At 37.1% G+C, this 16,786-nt stretch overlaps 1 protein-coding gene across 1 annotated transcript in view; it reads right to left on the bottom strand.

Moving 5' to 3' along the window:
• Positions 1 to 4,001: 4,001 nt before the first annotated feature.
• LOC136872485 (synaptic vesicle membrane protein VAT-1 homolog-like) overlaps positions 4,002 to 16,786 on the bottom strand; it is a 184,341-nt gene continuing 171,556 nt past the window's right edge. The window contains exons 6-9 of the mRNA XM_067146291.2: positions 16,565 to 16,620; positions 14,185 to 14,379; positions 12,313 to 12,526; positions 4,002 to 5,633 (exon numbers count right to left, since the gene is read on the bottom strand). Coding sequence (XP_067002392.1) covers positions 5,587 to 5,633; positions 12,313 to 12,526; positions 14,185 to 14,379; positions 16,565 to 16,620 — 512 coding nt within the window. The 3' untranslated portion in view covers positions 4,002 to 5,586. The remainder of the gene's footprint in view (positions 5,634 to 12,312; positions 12,527 to 14,184; positions 14,380 to 16,564; positions 16,621 to 16,786) is intronic.

Below are 16,786 nucleotides of genomic sequence, written 5' to 3'. Positions count from 1 at the left end.
GTAAGGTAAGTTATTAACCCTATTATCATGCTTGAAATAAGTTTGAACAGCAAAATAATTATGCATACACACAGTCTCTCCATGTTGACCATACAAACAAAAGGGCAGCTCTTTATCAATACAACATTGTGTCATGCACTGCTCTCATGTCTGTACTACAGGAGTACAGATCTTTCTAGGGTACAGCAGTATTCATAGCATAATATTGAAAGGAACTCACAGTATAGGATAAGCACAATGACAGGCCACTATGGGAAGAGGAAGAAATAGAAAAAAAGGACAAGGACAATCTCCACATCTTCATGTAGTTACTGCCATCTTCAAATAGATGAACCATTCTAGTCAATCCCAGCTTTTTACCCATTTCTTCTCAGCTTCCTACAAGACAATTTCTACTTCCTAGTGTGATCAAGAATGTGTTGAAGTCCAGACAGACAATGACAGATGTTCAGTCTTTGTATGGGAAGTGTAAGATAAGAAAACAGCTGGATAAACACAGGAAAAGGGAAGAGACAAAAATCATCACCTGCAGTTTTCAGCTGCTGGCCAGGTCTGCTTGGAACATAAGCCTTTCCATCTCTTTTCTTCCTACCACTTCTCTCTTCACTCCAGCCCAGTCCTCTTCTCTGCACACACTCCCTCACACTTTTTACCCACCTGTCCCTTGGTATTTGCTATTTTTCTGTTATCTCCATTTTGTGCATCCTCCTGGGTATCTTTTCCTCTGTCACTCTTCATGCATCTATACCATCAATCTAGATGCCTCTCTCTTGTTCTGCAGGGACTTATTTTACTATAGCTCTGATGTGATTTCTCCTCACAAAATGAAAGCAAAATGAAATTTGAGAAGCAGGAAGAAATATAGATAAAGATTAATGGAGGGGTGTAAAAGACTAACAAATGTAACTTAAAAGGATTTCAGTCTGTCAAACACACAGTTCCAATATAAATATTACATATAACAATATTACATATAACATACCTGTATAAAAAAACCACATTAAAAAGTTTTTTACAGTGCAATATATATATTGAAATTGTGTTCAACAGACTGAAAAGCTTTTAAGCTACACTTAACCAAATCATCATTGTACAGTTCCAGTTTCCAAGGTACTGTTAATGAGCCTCTTCCACTTCTTCCTGGCCATATACAACTTGTCCAGGAGAACATCATCCACTGTCCATCCTCTGGTAACTAGATCAACCTCGACCATGTCCATCCATCGGGTTTTAGGTCTTCCTGCAGGTCTTTTCCCCTCCACCTGTCTGTTCTAGTAGGCTCCATCCTCATCACATGCCCATACCACCATAGTCTGGATGTGCCGATTCAGTCTAATAGGCATGTCTATTCCGGCTTCTTTCCTCACCATCTCCTTTCTTAACTAGTCCATCTTGGTCTTCTGGATGGTGGATCTAAGAAATTCATCTCTGATGCTTGCAGTCTTGAATCTTTGTGAGAGTACATGCTTCAATACCACAGGTCAATACTGGAATTAAATAGCTGTTAAACCATCATCAGTTTGGCCAGTTCATGTCATCCTATAAAAATGTTCTTTCTTGTTGGTAAAAGTCTGATCCCTTTTGCACTGTTTGTAATTTCCTTTCTGACCAAGGTAAGGAAAACTATCCACACACTTGCTGGACGCCCATTTCTGTTGACTGCCATCACCACTGTCTTGGTCTCTCTGATGTTCGTTATATTCCTAGAACTGGGATTTCCATACACCGAGTCTGGTCTGTACTACTTCTGTTTTACACCGAATCATATCTGAAAAGGCCACTGCATTAAGTTCACCTAACTTTTCCTTGACGTTCAGTATATTGTCCATAACAGTGATGAACAGTAGTGAGAACAGTGCACTTCCTTGCTGAACTCCATTCTTAGTTGGAAATCATGATGATTAACCTTCCCTAATTTGTACACAGCTATCAGTCTTTGTACAATGTCTAAATTTTCCTTTCTAGTCCTTTAGGCACATTTTTCCTCAGACACTCCAAGATCGTATCTCTTCGTATAACACTATCATAGGCTTTTTCTATATCCAGAAATTCAATGACCAGAGTCTAGCCTTTCTCCCAATACTTTTCCATCAGCATGCGGGTGCTAAATTTTAGATCCATTGTTGATCTGTTACTTCTGAATCCATATTGCTCCCCCTTTAACTGTAGTTGAATGGTTTAGAACAATCCTTTCTATTACCTCGAATTTTTAGCCCACGAGACAGCAAGGTTATTACTCTATTGGTGGGTTTCCGTCTGTTGCCTTTCTTAAACAGGGAAATTATAACGCCCTTGCTCCAATCTGCAGGTATTTTGTTGTCTGTCCATATGGCATTTAGTACTCTGTGCAGCCACTGTATGCCCTGGATGCCTGCTGCCTTTATCATGTCCGCAGTCACTTCATCTGCACCTGAAGATTTTTCTTTAGGCATAGATTTTAAGGCTGTCTCAGTTTGTCCCAGTGTTGGGAGGTTCCTCCTGGTAGGCTTGGATTTCTGGTTCTGTATTTGGTTCTTTAACTGGTCTATTCAGTAGGTGGTTAAAAATTTTTCAGGACTTCTCATGTCATTTTCTGTCACTCTACTAAATACGGAGAATACAGGACAGTCCGCGAGATATCAGGGGGGCAGCGATTAGATCTGTCTAGCGGTGTGACCTGGAGTTATTCTATCATAAGAGTGCATGTACTAATTTGTGAAATTTTTGATGTTATTTATGCATTTTCAGTAAGTTAATTTAAGTAAACAGTAGAATGTGTCATTCATTTATATCTCCTCACAACATGAGTGGAAGGATATGTGCTCTGTTTGGCTGCAATAATCAAGTGCAGAAGGATTCGCAGTCTTTCTTCCTTTTCCCTTGGGATAAGAAAATGTAAATAGTAATGTATATTCTTCCAGTGACAAAGATTTTTAGTACTTCTAAATTTCTGACCATATTTCAACTGGGTTAATATACGAGCTTATTTTATTGTATAGTGCAGCAATTAACCTTTACTACTGATGTATTGGTGTGATCTGTGGGTTTTGAAATTTAAGTGATTTGGGTAAGGTGTAAAAGAAAGAACAGACTAAGCTTGAACTAGAGATTTTTTAGAAATGGTTACAAAGGAAGTACAGTATGTTTAAGTTTGATAATACTAATATAAAAAGTAATTTTACAGCTAGAGAGCTTTAATTTTGTTTTTTTTAATATTGAAAATAAGAGTTTGCAATTGGAATGACAGCTATTGCTAGCTTGATGCAGCCTTTGTAAGGCAGACCCACAGACTAGGGGGAAATTCTTGAGGTAGAGGATAGTTTATGTGGTGTACAAGTCGCAGGATAGTTTCGGACAGTACAAACATCCAGTCTATAAGCTAAAGGGATTAACCATTTTAAAATCCCTGATCCAGCCAGGAATCCAACCTAGGAGTCATTGTTATAATCTTAAATATGAAATTTTCAGAGATGCTTCCATGAACAACTGTTACAAGATATGTGGGAGGCCCCAATTAAATGCCTGGCTCTGCCTTGAATGGAAAATTTAAAATAAGTGAATGTTGTTTACTACCATTTCTAGAACACCCAATAATATTATTATTATTATTATTATTATTATAATTGCTGATGTGCCGGAATTTTGTCCTGCAAGTTTTTTTTTACATGCCAGTAAATCCACCGACACAAGGTTGACGTATTTGGGCACCTTCAATTACCACCGGACTGAACCTGCCAAGTTTGAGTCAGAAGGCCAGCGGCTCGGATGTCTTGAGCCACTCACCCCGGCACATGCAATTCTGCCCTCCAAAGCAGGCCAGCTGTCCAGTCAGTAGACTAAGGATCTTGCAATGTTTGCAAGGGTAAACAATTATTTTGCTTTAGTTTATGCTTTGCACTTTTATTAATTATTTTAATTGCTACTCAAAAATGTGCTGCCCTGTTCTTTTTGCATAATGAACAGTCATGTCTTCCAAGGAGTAACAAAGGAATGGACAGGCATTTTAAAAAACACTTCTTACAGTCTTTCAAATTGACTTTATTGAGCCACCTTTGTCTCAAATATGCAGCATATAAGCTCACACTTTTAGAAGTTTCTCATTCATTACACAAGTTGAAAACTTAACATACAGCAATTCAGTGATCTTTCATTCATCACTGCTTACACTACAAACAGAAAAGCAAGTTCCATTATTTTTAACAAAGCAACATAATCAGTCTTACATCAATAAGCACAAAATTTAAACACCATAATGAAACAGTGAATATACAGTATTTTAGAAGGTATATGATGCACCACTGAGGTTATATTTATATAACAGGCCTGATCAATATACTGACCCCAGATATCACATTGAAAGCTTAGGATAGCAAAATGAACGAAATAATGTAAGAGATCACACCAGGTTTGAACACTTTTAGGAACATAAGAGGAAATCATTAGCAAATTGAAATTAATTTTAGGATTGATTTCACACAGCATTAGTACATAAAGCAAAATAAAATTAACTAGGAATGCATACTAAACAATGTCTGAAGGAATTTATTATCCCTTCTTTAGGACATTTTTTATGAACACATTCCATGATTACATTTTAAATTGTACTGACTATTCTGAATCTCATTAAAACTCAAATTATAAAAACAAATTTGAAAGCCTAGAAATATCGCCAAGATAATTTCAGGGAAGTACATTCAAATTCCAAAATGAAGTTCACATTTGGGAAATTTAACTACTTTTTAACAATGGAAACAATAGTATATATTACCATTATCTTATATTAAATATTTATTGAAATGTTTTATAATTTTAAGAGCCATCTACCAGGCATTTGATAGTCTCCAACATTCAGGAGAACAGGATAAATGTTATCCAGGACAAGGTGACTAGACAGATTGTAGAATATGGATAGCAGAAATTTGAATTTTATGAAGAGGTATTAAATGATAACCAAACAGATGAGAGATGTTATTTTGATATGCAAAATTCCTCCATTCCAATATCCTCTGCTTTCCAATAGGCACACAATAGTAATTCTCTTTCAATGTATCTTAAACATCTACAATCTCTTACATTTCCTTTCTTGTTCCTAAAATTGTTCATACTTTAATATTTATGTATATATGAACCCTGAAATTTGAACCATTCATATCTGCACTTCAAAGCTGCTGTTGCTCCAGCACAGTACAAATTTTCAGCATTCTTCTGCCCATGTAAATGTTCAAGATTACAAACAGCCGATACCAAATCTACCGTAAAATATCACTATGGCAGTATTAAAATTGTGTAGAATAGTCTTGGAACTAATCTAACATAGTAGTTTGAAAAATAATGTTTTCATTAAGTGATTGTGTCAAGCGATCACCATTTAGAAAATGTTCGAAAAAACCCGTGTCTCTGGCAGATGGTTTTGTGTACACAACAAAGTTAAACTGCAGCAACACACATCATGCACGCACACATACATCCATCATTTCCATTTTGTAAAGTATATATTGACAAAATAATTATATTATGCTAATATCTTACACAAAAATATAACACAGCACAAATTTCAATATGTGGTCGATTTGAACATAAGCACTTTTCATCCATCTATTTGGTTGTTCAACTGGAGGCTTCCTTCTCCTTTTCCTTCTCTTTTTCTTTAGTTTCTGAAAGAAAAAAAAAAGCAATCTCAATGAATAGAGTTGCAAGATTAGTGAAATAAGGCATCAGCATTTTTAAAATGTTTTAAAAATCCTGGCTATGAAGTATATATAATGTACAGGGAGAGGCAGCAAAAAATTTACCAGTACGCCTACTATAGCCAGAGCTGCTGTGCGGATGGAGTGGGGAAATTCTCGCTTTGCTCGCTAATGGCAGGGAGAGCAAGAGGTCAAGCTGCGCAGTGAGCGTGGCTAGCAGCAAGGATATGGAACGAGTTGAGTTCTAGTTGGGAGCACGTTTTTAGAGCTTTATTCCTGCACTTCTTGGAACACTGGGGTTAGCTGTCAGTATGGCAACTTACAGAATTGGGCAATGGATATTTCTAGTTAAATTTCTTCTAAAGAAGAATCTTTAAGTCAGAACAGTTTGCTAATTTCTATGTAGTTTCTGTAGTGCTGCAATGCTTTGGAGACAATATATGAAATTATTCAGGAAATGACGAGAAACATACTGCAGCCACTTTTTAGCACGTTGGCTGAGGAAGAAAAGCAGTATGCCTATTTTTAGCAGGATAATGCCACTGCCCATACAGCTCATCAGTTAATGCCTGCATCAGGTCTGTTCCCAACAAGCATAGCTCAACTGTCAAGGGTGTTTGATGAGCAAATAATGCTAATAATTTCACATAAATTCTAAATTTTCCAGCAAACTCTTAGGTTGCGAGTGTTTCACACGAGCCTGCCAATTTAGTCTCATAAGTAACTTGTAGGTAGGTGTGGTAGTTACCAACAGAATGCCCCAAATCTTCGATGCTGCATTCCCTTAAATTTCATCTAGTTGCGAGATTGAAAAATTTCAAATAATGCAATTACAATTGGACTTAATATTTTAATCTGTCATAACCTCTTAACCCTGATTTGACTTTTTCCTGATAAAAATCAAGATGCTAATAGTCTTAAAAAGGAATTTTGCTATTCACACCCCATCCTAGTTCTGAAGAAATACTTGGCTGAGAAATTGTCATTAATAACTACCGTATGAAGAGGAAGTTGCTGTAGTGCTTAGAATGATCATAAACTTTTAAAAAACAATATCCCTGAGTAGCAGAGATTCATTTTCAACTGAATAATTTAAGGAGACCATTTCATCACGAGAAAGTGATGAAGTAATCCCATTATATCCAAGAAACTTGGATATTTATCTAACCGTTTCCTTTGAAGGTCTTTCTACATGAAATTAATATCACTGACTAGTCCCAGATGCAGGGAAAATAATATTGTTGCTGTGCTATGGCATTAAAATTGTGAATTTATTTCAATAGGAAGCTGCAGGCATAGATTGAACCTAAACTTCGCCAATTTGAGATTTTCAAATATTTGACTAGCCCTCCCCCGCATCATGCTACTGTATATAAACAATTATCTATCACTACAGATCTGCATTTTAGAGCAGACACACTTGTAGCTATTTTTTATCTAATATTTTCTTAAATGACTCCCAAAGTAGTTAAAAATCTAATCAAACCTCCCCCTTGGTAAATTATTTAGATAAGTTCTCTTCCTATAAACAAGTAACTCCTCAATTTGTCCTCTTACTTCGGACTTCATCTCTATGATCTTTCCCACTGAAAAACCCTATTCAAGCTTATCTGTCTATTAATGTAGATCTATGCCACTTCTCAATAGACAGCTCAAAACGTACTACTTAGTAGAGCAGTTTGTCTCATTACTCTCAAGTCTTCCCATACCAAATTTTCATAACTACTCATCTGAAAACACACAAAAAAATCTTGCTACTTTTCTTTGATCTTTTCCTGTTTTTGAATCTAGTATTACTGGTGAGGGTCCCATAAAATTGAACCACACTCTTTGAGGAATTACAAATATGCCCTCTCCTTTACATCTTTACTAAAACTCCTAAATACTCTCCTAACGTTATCGTTGCTCGTAAGGCAAAGTATCGTAAGCAACAAAATATCAATTTTACAGGAGATGATAAAAACAATTAGCAAGTCAAATACTTACAGTTTAGGCAGTTTAGATTTTTATTCTACTCCAGAAATGAATTTTTCACCTTATTGTCATATTAGGTTACATATTTAATCGCAGTGAAAAAGAACTTTTTCAGTTATAAATGTCTCTTACAATTCTTAGCCGATCGTTGTGTAGTGCACTGGTCAACAACGTGGTCTTGCAATAGCTTCTGTAGCGCTTACTATATTTTGGAGGGACTGGTTTGAAGGAATGTAAAGCATGAGAATAATTAGAGATTTACCTAAATGATTGTATTAAGATATGTAGATAAAAAGCAATAGGAACATTGACTTGCTAGTCTACAATAAGTGAATCAAAGTGGAAATTACACCAATTAAAGTGCATAATTTAGAAAGGAGTATTTTTATCAGTACTACTCTATTTGTGGTAATAGATCAGTGTGTTATGTCGCCTGCTAATCTCCTTGTTGGTTATCACCTGTCAGTTCTCGAAAGTTCTCAGTTTACTAGCAATTCTTACAAATTTATTCACAAGATAACTAGCCCTATTGTCATGCCATGACCTCCAGCGAGGCCTGATGCATGTCCTTCGCTATACAGGCCACCTCTATTAATGTTGATCTCCATTTTTAGCTCATAACACCAGTTCAGGCCAACTAATTTTACAACAAAACACCAGCTTCACACACATTTTTTACTGCAAACCAAGGATCATAAGAACTCTTGCAACACTTCATCGCATGCAGCTAGCAGTTCAAAGAATAAAAAAAGGTAGACAATGACTCAATTTTTTAAAGAAATAATACACTTGAGTCACCAACAACCTTAACGTAGATTTCTTACAACTAATGCAAGAGATATATGTATGATTTATTTTTGAGAAAAATCACAGCATTCCAACAATTAAAACCCTTCTATTATTTCTAATCTTCCAGTTGAAGCTGAACTCTCTTGCATTACTTCTTAAACTGATACAACCTCCTTGGAGACATGTTGTAATTTAGATATTGGAGTTTTTTCTTGAATGTAAAATTCATGGATCGTGCATCAAAATCTTAAATCCTGGTGTACCAAATGAAGTTTCTTCATTTTCTTGCTGTCGGTTCTAATTTTTTTACTACTTGTATAACATCAAACTCATTGAAGGTTTTTGGCAACTGAGGGATGGGAAGGTGCTAGCATTGGGAAGGTAGCAGCTGTGGCCTTAAGGTACAGCCCCGGCATTTGCCTGGTGTAAAAATGGGGAAACCACAGAAAGCCACCTTCAGGGTTGCCAACGGTGTGATTCGAACACACTACCTCTCGAATGAAAGCTCATACGTGAACGACTAACCACATGGCAACTTGCTTTGTTAAAATTCTCTTGACTATCTTTTACAAAAATTTTGTTGTACTTTCAACAACTGCTATACTGTTCCTGTGTTGCATTCTTTCTGTCCTCAGGTTCCTTATTCATGAAACTACGAACACTGAACAATCTCATTTCTCCCGTTTTGGTCACAATATAGTTTAGAATATTCAGTGGCATAATTCACTTCAGGCACGAATGGTAGGAATACGTAATGACTGATGTTTTCAGCTACTGACAATACTTGCTCAGTCAGGTCTGTCACAAGAAGCAACCCCTCTCTTCCCTTCCTGCCCCTCTTCTAAATTCCGTTAGTATACTACCTGCCAGTCAAGATGTGATAGGCCTGCTAGCAGGCTTTGCCTTTCGTTTCAAGTGCCAAATTTATTCCATGCAGTTAAACGTGTACTACAGCAATGACCGACAACAGTCACGAACAATGAAACAGACGCATCTCGCATTCCCTCCAGAATTATAACTTTTGTACAATAATATGTATGCAAAATACGAGATTCTAACTCAAGTGCTTAACCTGTAATGAGTGATGTTTGCGATAACCTGGTGTCCTGTATATTACTGATGGTGGTTATGATAATTTCCTTTACATTGTTTTTACCCTCTAGATTTGACGCTTACGATACTTTGCCAGCATGTGCAGTGGAGTTCGATTGACGTATTAACATTGTACAGTGAAACTTCGATATCTCTAATCACCTCTTAAATTTTATTTCGAGTTATCAAAATTTTGAGATATAGAGAATATCATTTTTGGGTATGTATAGCGCATAATTGGATCACAAGTATCTATGGACTTAATACTGAATACATTGTTCTTAACATTATTTTAAAATATACGAACTATTTTATGGCATCGCTTTAATTATAACCCTTATAGTAACTTTCTAGAAGACAGGGTACAGCACATACAGTATTGAAGCAAGAAACCTACCTCGACCAGGCGAGTCGGCCATGTGGTTAGGAGCGCGTAGCTGTGAGCTCGCATCAGGGAGATAGTGGGTTCAAACCCCACTGTCGGCAGCCCTGAGGATGGTTTTCCATGGTTTCCCATTTTCACACCAGGCAAATGCTGGGGCTGTACCTTAAGGCCACGGCCGCTTCCTTCCCATTCCTAGACCTTTCCCGTCCCATCGTCGCCATAAGACCTATCTGTCAGCGAGACGTGAAGCAAAAATAGAAAAACCTACCTTGATTAATACCTTTTGAAAAAAAAAAAAAAACAGTGTGTCTTCTATTTGTTATTAACCTTTCCTCCCTTCACGTTTAAACTCCGTCAATACCACTCAGCCGAGATTCGTAAATGAAGCTTGTCATCCGTGACTCTGGGGATTCCTTTCGTACGTGACTGGTAATTCACACCCTAAAAACGCGAGGCATCGCCGATTTTCCTATCATTAGAAGGTTTATTAATTCGGTTCCCATCATATTAGCTGACAGCATCACCAACCTTTTTACTCGTTAACTGTTCCTCCCAAACTACAAATACCACATTGCACTGTTAATGTTGCACAAAATTCCAGTTAGGAGTATTTTTGCTTCAAGGAAGGAAATGATTGCTTCGAGAAATCATAGCGTTCATGTAACGAATCCGAGTAATAAAGAAATAAATACATGGGAAGAATAGGACAAATGGACTGGAAATTTAAGTCACTTCGAGATACTGAAAATTCGAATAATGGAGGTTCGAGACACCGAGGTTCAACTAAGTTAAATTTTGACAAAAATGTGTCTTACAATACCTTTCCTTTCTAGGGACGATCCGAGTTCTGTATTTACATCCTTATTAATGTGATTACTTGAAGATCAGTGATCCCCACGAGGTACTTTCAACCTATTAACACAGTAATTAAAGCCATGATTACTTCCTGTGTGAAACTTGATCCCATTTACCACCATACCACTGCCTGCAGTCCATCTCTAGGTCTTTCTGTAGAGGTTTGCAAACCGTGTAACTAATTACTTCATACAGTAACATCCACAAAAAGCCTTCCCTACAGTTTGAATTCTTTTATTTTTAATAATAATAATAATAATAATAATAATAATAATAATAATAATTTACATCCCACCAACTACTTTTACAGTTTGAGACATTAAGGAGCCAGAATTTTGTCCTGCAGGTGTTCTTTCACATGTCTGTAAATCTAGTCACGAGGCCAACTTATATGAGCACCTTCAAATACCACTGGACTGAGCCAGGACCGAACCTGCTAAGTAGGGGCCAGAATGCCAGCGCCTCAACCGTCTGAGCCACTCTGACCAGGACTTATTTTATATATAGAGTGTATATGAAAGAATGTCGCAGTTTTAAGTAGTTAATATGGCTATGTAACCAAACTTAGCAGTACGTTTCCTTGATCGGATGAGAACTGTTAAAGTTTATCCTGCACGTGGCAAATTGTAGTTTCCTCACCCTGTCGCTTGACAGTATGATATGTAGAGTTCCAGCTATAGATTGTGGCTCTGAAAGTAAAGCTTTCTGTATACTGCAGTTTGCAAAATATACTTCAGTACTTTGAGTTCAGCATCACTTTTGGGACACTAGATGCGATCCTCACTGTGACAACATTCAGCGGTAATATCAACCGTTCATGACTGGATGCCTGTGTAAAGGAATGAGCCTGGGGTGACCTTGAATGTCAGAACGAGACTGTCTAACATGTCAGGGCGACTGTCATGCGTAGTCCTAGCAAATCTGAACTAGCACTGCCGAACATATCACATGTTTGTACTGCCACTACCTGCCAGCCTACCTGAACCGAGACAGAACTGCTCCAGCTGTCGCGTCCATTACTCCAGACATGCCGACCAAAGTGTGGAAAGAGCTGGACTATTGGTTGGATGTGTGTAGTGTGCCTGAAGGTTCATTAAACACAAACCTATTGTCAGTTACGCTTTCAGCCCATGTATGAATTATTAGTGTATACAAGAGAAATTTTACACCTTTAGAACACCAATATTCTTTTGTTACACCCTGTAACTTCAATAATTCTTCCTCCTATAAACAATTTCCCCATTTGTATTTTTAATTTAATTACCTTCCTGCATTTAGGAGCTCCATTCTTGTCTACTAATGTCAGTCCAAGCTACTTCTCCACGGACTACTCAAAACATACTGCTTAGTAGAGCTGTTCGTCTCCTTGCTCCCACGTCTTCTCAGACCACAGTTTGTGAATATTTTCATAACTACGCTTGTCTGAATAATGCTACCTTTCAGTAATAATCTCTTAATCACTAATAGACACCAAAGGTTTCTCCAATCACCAACCATTAACTCAGCAGTTATCTTGGCTTAAGATCTGTAAGGTTTGTACTCTTAACTTACCTCCATTAGCACCAGTAGCTGCATCCCCAGCTGCCTCCTCCTCTTTCTTTTCCTCTTCTTTCTTCTCTTCATCTTTTTTCTTCTCTTCCTTATCACCACCCTTTGCTTTACCTTTGGCAGGAGTAGCAGGTTTGGGTTTAGGCTCCATACTTGGATCCAATACAATTTTGCCAACATTCTTGCGGTCATGCATCTTCTGCATAGCTTCTGGTACCTATGAAGCAAGAGAAACTTTCAAGTCTGTAGACAATATAAAAGTAACCACGCTATGGGATCTCAGAAGATTTTAATTTTTTCAGGCAAATGGAACTTTTCTATGCCAATAGTTCTTATAATTTGACAAGGACCTTTCTTACACTAATCTAGCAAGGTTGGTTTCTGAAAACCTTGTTTTGCCAAAAGAATTTTTGATTGCAATGTGAAAATTATCTAGACTAGTCTTACCTTTTGGATGGTATTAATTTCACAACATTTTTATCTAGTATCTGAACCATTTGCTTCAGACTACTGAAATATTACCTTTACTATATTTGTAGATTAAGTTTGGAGGGAAAAACATTTAGTCGTTCCACCTCGAAATACCGTTACGTGAATGCTGAGGGAAGAAATACTGATCCACAGCATGTGTATCACTTAGGACGAAAAATTTGGTTATGTTTAAGCAATACTTAAGGTGACAGAACCTTTCTGGTTAGAGTTGTAAGCTAAAATATTATCACATAGCAGTTTTTCTAGGTGCAACGACTATTTTTAACGGGTCTGTTCACTATACTGAGAACTCAACAGATCTGAAAAATTATTGCCAATTCTTTAGCATAGAAAAAAATCTTAATTCTAAGACCTCTAGAACAAAATGTCTTACATTTTACTAAACCCCCCAGTGGGGAGGAGGGGGGGGTTAATGTCACTTTTAGAAAGAAGGGGGTAATCCCCAAGAAAATTGGCATTGGGAGCATGGGTTTGAGATTAATTGTCCCTAAGCCAAGTCTGGTAATGTTTCCACTTGTACCAGGTTCATCAATTTCATCTTTGCTATTCAACACTCCTTGGTAGACTTGTTCTCTTCTGACCATGACTGCATTAGGTTTGATCCGATGTACAGCAAGTTCTGCAGCCAGGTTGCTTACTACTTCCTATGTTTTCCCAGTTTGAATCAGTTCCTCTAACTGTTCCACCTCCATGTATTTCTAGGTCTTCCATGTTTCCATTTTCTTTTTGGATTCCATTGTAAAACAGCATTTTCAACTGCTGTGTTCTTTTTTCTTATTCAGTGTCCTATCTACTCCTATTTTCCCTTATTTGTACATCAATGGGTTTCTGGTCTTTTCCATCCACAGGTTCATTTATGATCACTTTAGGCCATCTTTCATTAATGATATGTCACAAACAGCAATTCATGAATACTAAGTTGGTGTGAGATTTGTTCAGTGACCCTTTGTTTTACAAAGGGATGGACACCAGTTTAATTGGTACTAATACGAGTAGTACTTCCTCTTGAAGCAATCTCAATCACAGACTCGCCAAAAATTTTGAAGGAGACAATTTAGAAGCAAAACTTCCGAACTTACCATTAAAAGTATGTATGGTAGAAATATTACTACCTAGACCACTAACAGGGAAAACTTCATTAAAGAGATCAGGAACTTTGTTAAAACACAGATCTTGACTGTTTCACGCAAGTATTTATAGAGCCAAAACAAGAAAAATCTTCAGAATAAATTATCTGAAATTATATCCTTTCCTTTCCAAAGATTACAAAATGTAGCAACAACTATGATTTGCAAGTTTCCTGAATGACAAGGTAAAGAGACTTCCCACCTGCAGCCAAAACTGTATAGTGTTATTCAACTACATTTATGATAAAATACTTACATCTTCTAGGGCCCAAGTAGAATCCACAACTGGTTTGATTTTGTCCTGTTTCCAAAGAGCAAACACTGACTCCATGATACGCTTCACATACGGAGCTCCATTCTGCTGGTACAACAGATGGCGGAGATTGAATCCAGCTATGCTCTTGTTCTCGTCAAACAGCTTGATGGGAGATACCTTGTCTACTTGCCACCACTAGAAATTAAAAAAAATTATTTTGTAAAAATGACTATCTCTGCAACCTTTTAAAAACCATATTTAAACCATATTAAAAAAATTTAAAGTATAGTACCTCAATTATAGCCAGTAAATATTAAAACATTAAAATTGCAAATTAATGGTAATGGGAGGAGTTTATTATCCCAAATTTGAAAATATGAATGGTTAAAGATTTTGAGTAACAGGATGCAACTTTCTTTCAACAAATCTGTACTGGTCCTCTCCAGCAAGCCAGCTCCTTCAAAAGTTTAAGAATAATCTAGCGATTTTCTTCTCTCCTGGCTAGTTCCTGTTCGAGTGAAAACGCTAAGAAATTGGTCTGCTAGCTTTCATTGTTGAAACACAACTATAGGTATGTAGTATTTTTGTGAACTATTTCTAGGAAACCAAATATGTGAAGTTTAGGAAGGTATAATCAACATCAGAGGAATGCGGGTTGATTTTGATCTAATATACACCAAGTTCTGCAGCCAGGTTGCTTACTTCATCCTACCTTTTTCCAATTTGAATCGGCTCTTCCAACTGTTCACCTCCATGTATTTCTAGGTTATCCATGCTTCCATTTTCTTTCTGGATTCCATTTGTTACGCACTCTACTACTTCAAATGCTTTCCATATATTCTTACCATCTGCCTACTTCGCCGCTCTACTGGTGTAACTCCTATGTGGTCGTCATGCTCTCCCGGCTCACCACAAACTGTGCTGCTCTCCTCCGCTCCCTTCAGCACGCCGCTACGTCACTATGACTTACACTGTTCTCGTAACTTCTGGACTTGCCTTGCCACGAGTATATAAGCCTGCTCCTGTCTCTGATCGCCGGTCAGACATTCACGTGAATATTTTAGAGTAACAAGGACCGATTACGGTCGATGCAATGTTTTCGTAACTGAATTATTCGTGGATAAAAGCATGTATATTTCTTTATATGTTGCAACTATTCCATCACCTTTGTGCTGCTTCTTATTCTTTAAAATATATAATAAACTGTTGTACATCGCCATAACAACAAACCCTTTACGCAACACATTGTAAGACAGTTTTTTCAACTGCTGCTTCCTGTTTTCTTATCGAGTGTCCTATCTACCCCCATTTTCCCTTATTTCTACATCAATGGGTTTCTGGTCTTTCCCTTCTGCAGGTTTTCATTTATGATCACATCAGGCCATCTTACATTAATGATAAGTTACAAACAGCAATTCATGAATACCAAGTTGGAGTGCAATTTGCTCAGTGACCGAAGATTCAAAGCTGTACAGGAGAACCGAGTATGATGGTAATGAAAAGTCAACTTTTTAATTATTTTTATTCTGCAAGAGGCAGCTGTTCTTGCAAATAGGGTAGAGTAGAAAAAATTAGCCATTTGCTTTCCAGAGTAAGCATGAAGTTTTTGTCTGCACTGCTAATCTTCATAATTTGTGCTCCCTATGAAGACCAAGGAACCAACTTGTTCTATTTGCTTGCCAGATATGTCGAGTTTGTTAACAGTACCACTGACATCACCTCAGTCTTTGCAGTTTTTACTTTTAGCCAGATAGCTGCTGCTTCTTGTTCTAACTTAAAACTGCTTCCCTTTGATATCTTAAAAGTTGAACAGCAGGCAGATATCAGCGAAGTCCAGGTCTTCAAGGAAGCCTCTCCTTCCCCTGCACTGCATTCCTGTTTTTCCCCCTCCACTACTTTCATTAGTCTAATACGAGATAATAAAGTAGGATGTAATATTGATGGAATACCTGAGCAGATTGTGATAGGCTGTTATGGTTCATTTGTGGATGATTTGACATTCTTTTCCATCTATACCTTCCAGATTATGTTTGAGATTTTATCTAGAATGTCATTCGAGTCCACAATGTGTTCCAGTTTAGCAAGTCTTTTTTTTTTTCCATCTATAAAAGGGTAAATTCAGTGGGCTCTGGCATTCTATGCTTTGTTCGAGAATGTTGCAAAAAACATTTGAGATTTCTACAGCTGTGATTTTAGAAGCCAGCGTGATCTTTGTACAATTTATAAGCTGTCCAATTCTTTATAGCAATTTGTCAGGGATGGACAACATTACATTTTACAATTTGATACCATTTGATAGGCTGGAAACTTTGAAGTATAGTACTTATGGCATCTAACAATCTATTATTAATTGCAGTTTTAATTCAAGTCTGATTCTTACCGATCTAGCAACGCTGATCAGGCTCCTAGTTTCTCCTGTAACCACATTTGATGACCCTGCAAGGAACAATAGATTCACATGGTAAATTTTCATTTAAAAAATAATCAGGTTGTCTAAAAATAGCATAAAACAATAACATTAAATGATATTACGAGACTGTTTATGTGCATGTTTTTCACCACAAACTTCTAGACAAAATAACTGAACAGAATCTAATAGCAT

This window comes from Anabrus simplex, chromosome 4, assembly GCF_040414725.1.
Source record: "Anabrus simplex isolate iqAnaSimp1 chromosome 4, ASM4041472v1, whole genome shotgun sequence".
Lineage (NCBI taxonomy): Eukaryota > Metazoa > Arthropoda > Insecta > Orthoptera > Tettigoniidae > Anabrus > Anabrus simplex.
This window is presented reverse-complemented; position numbering and strand designations above follow the sequence as displayed.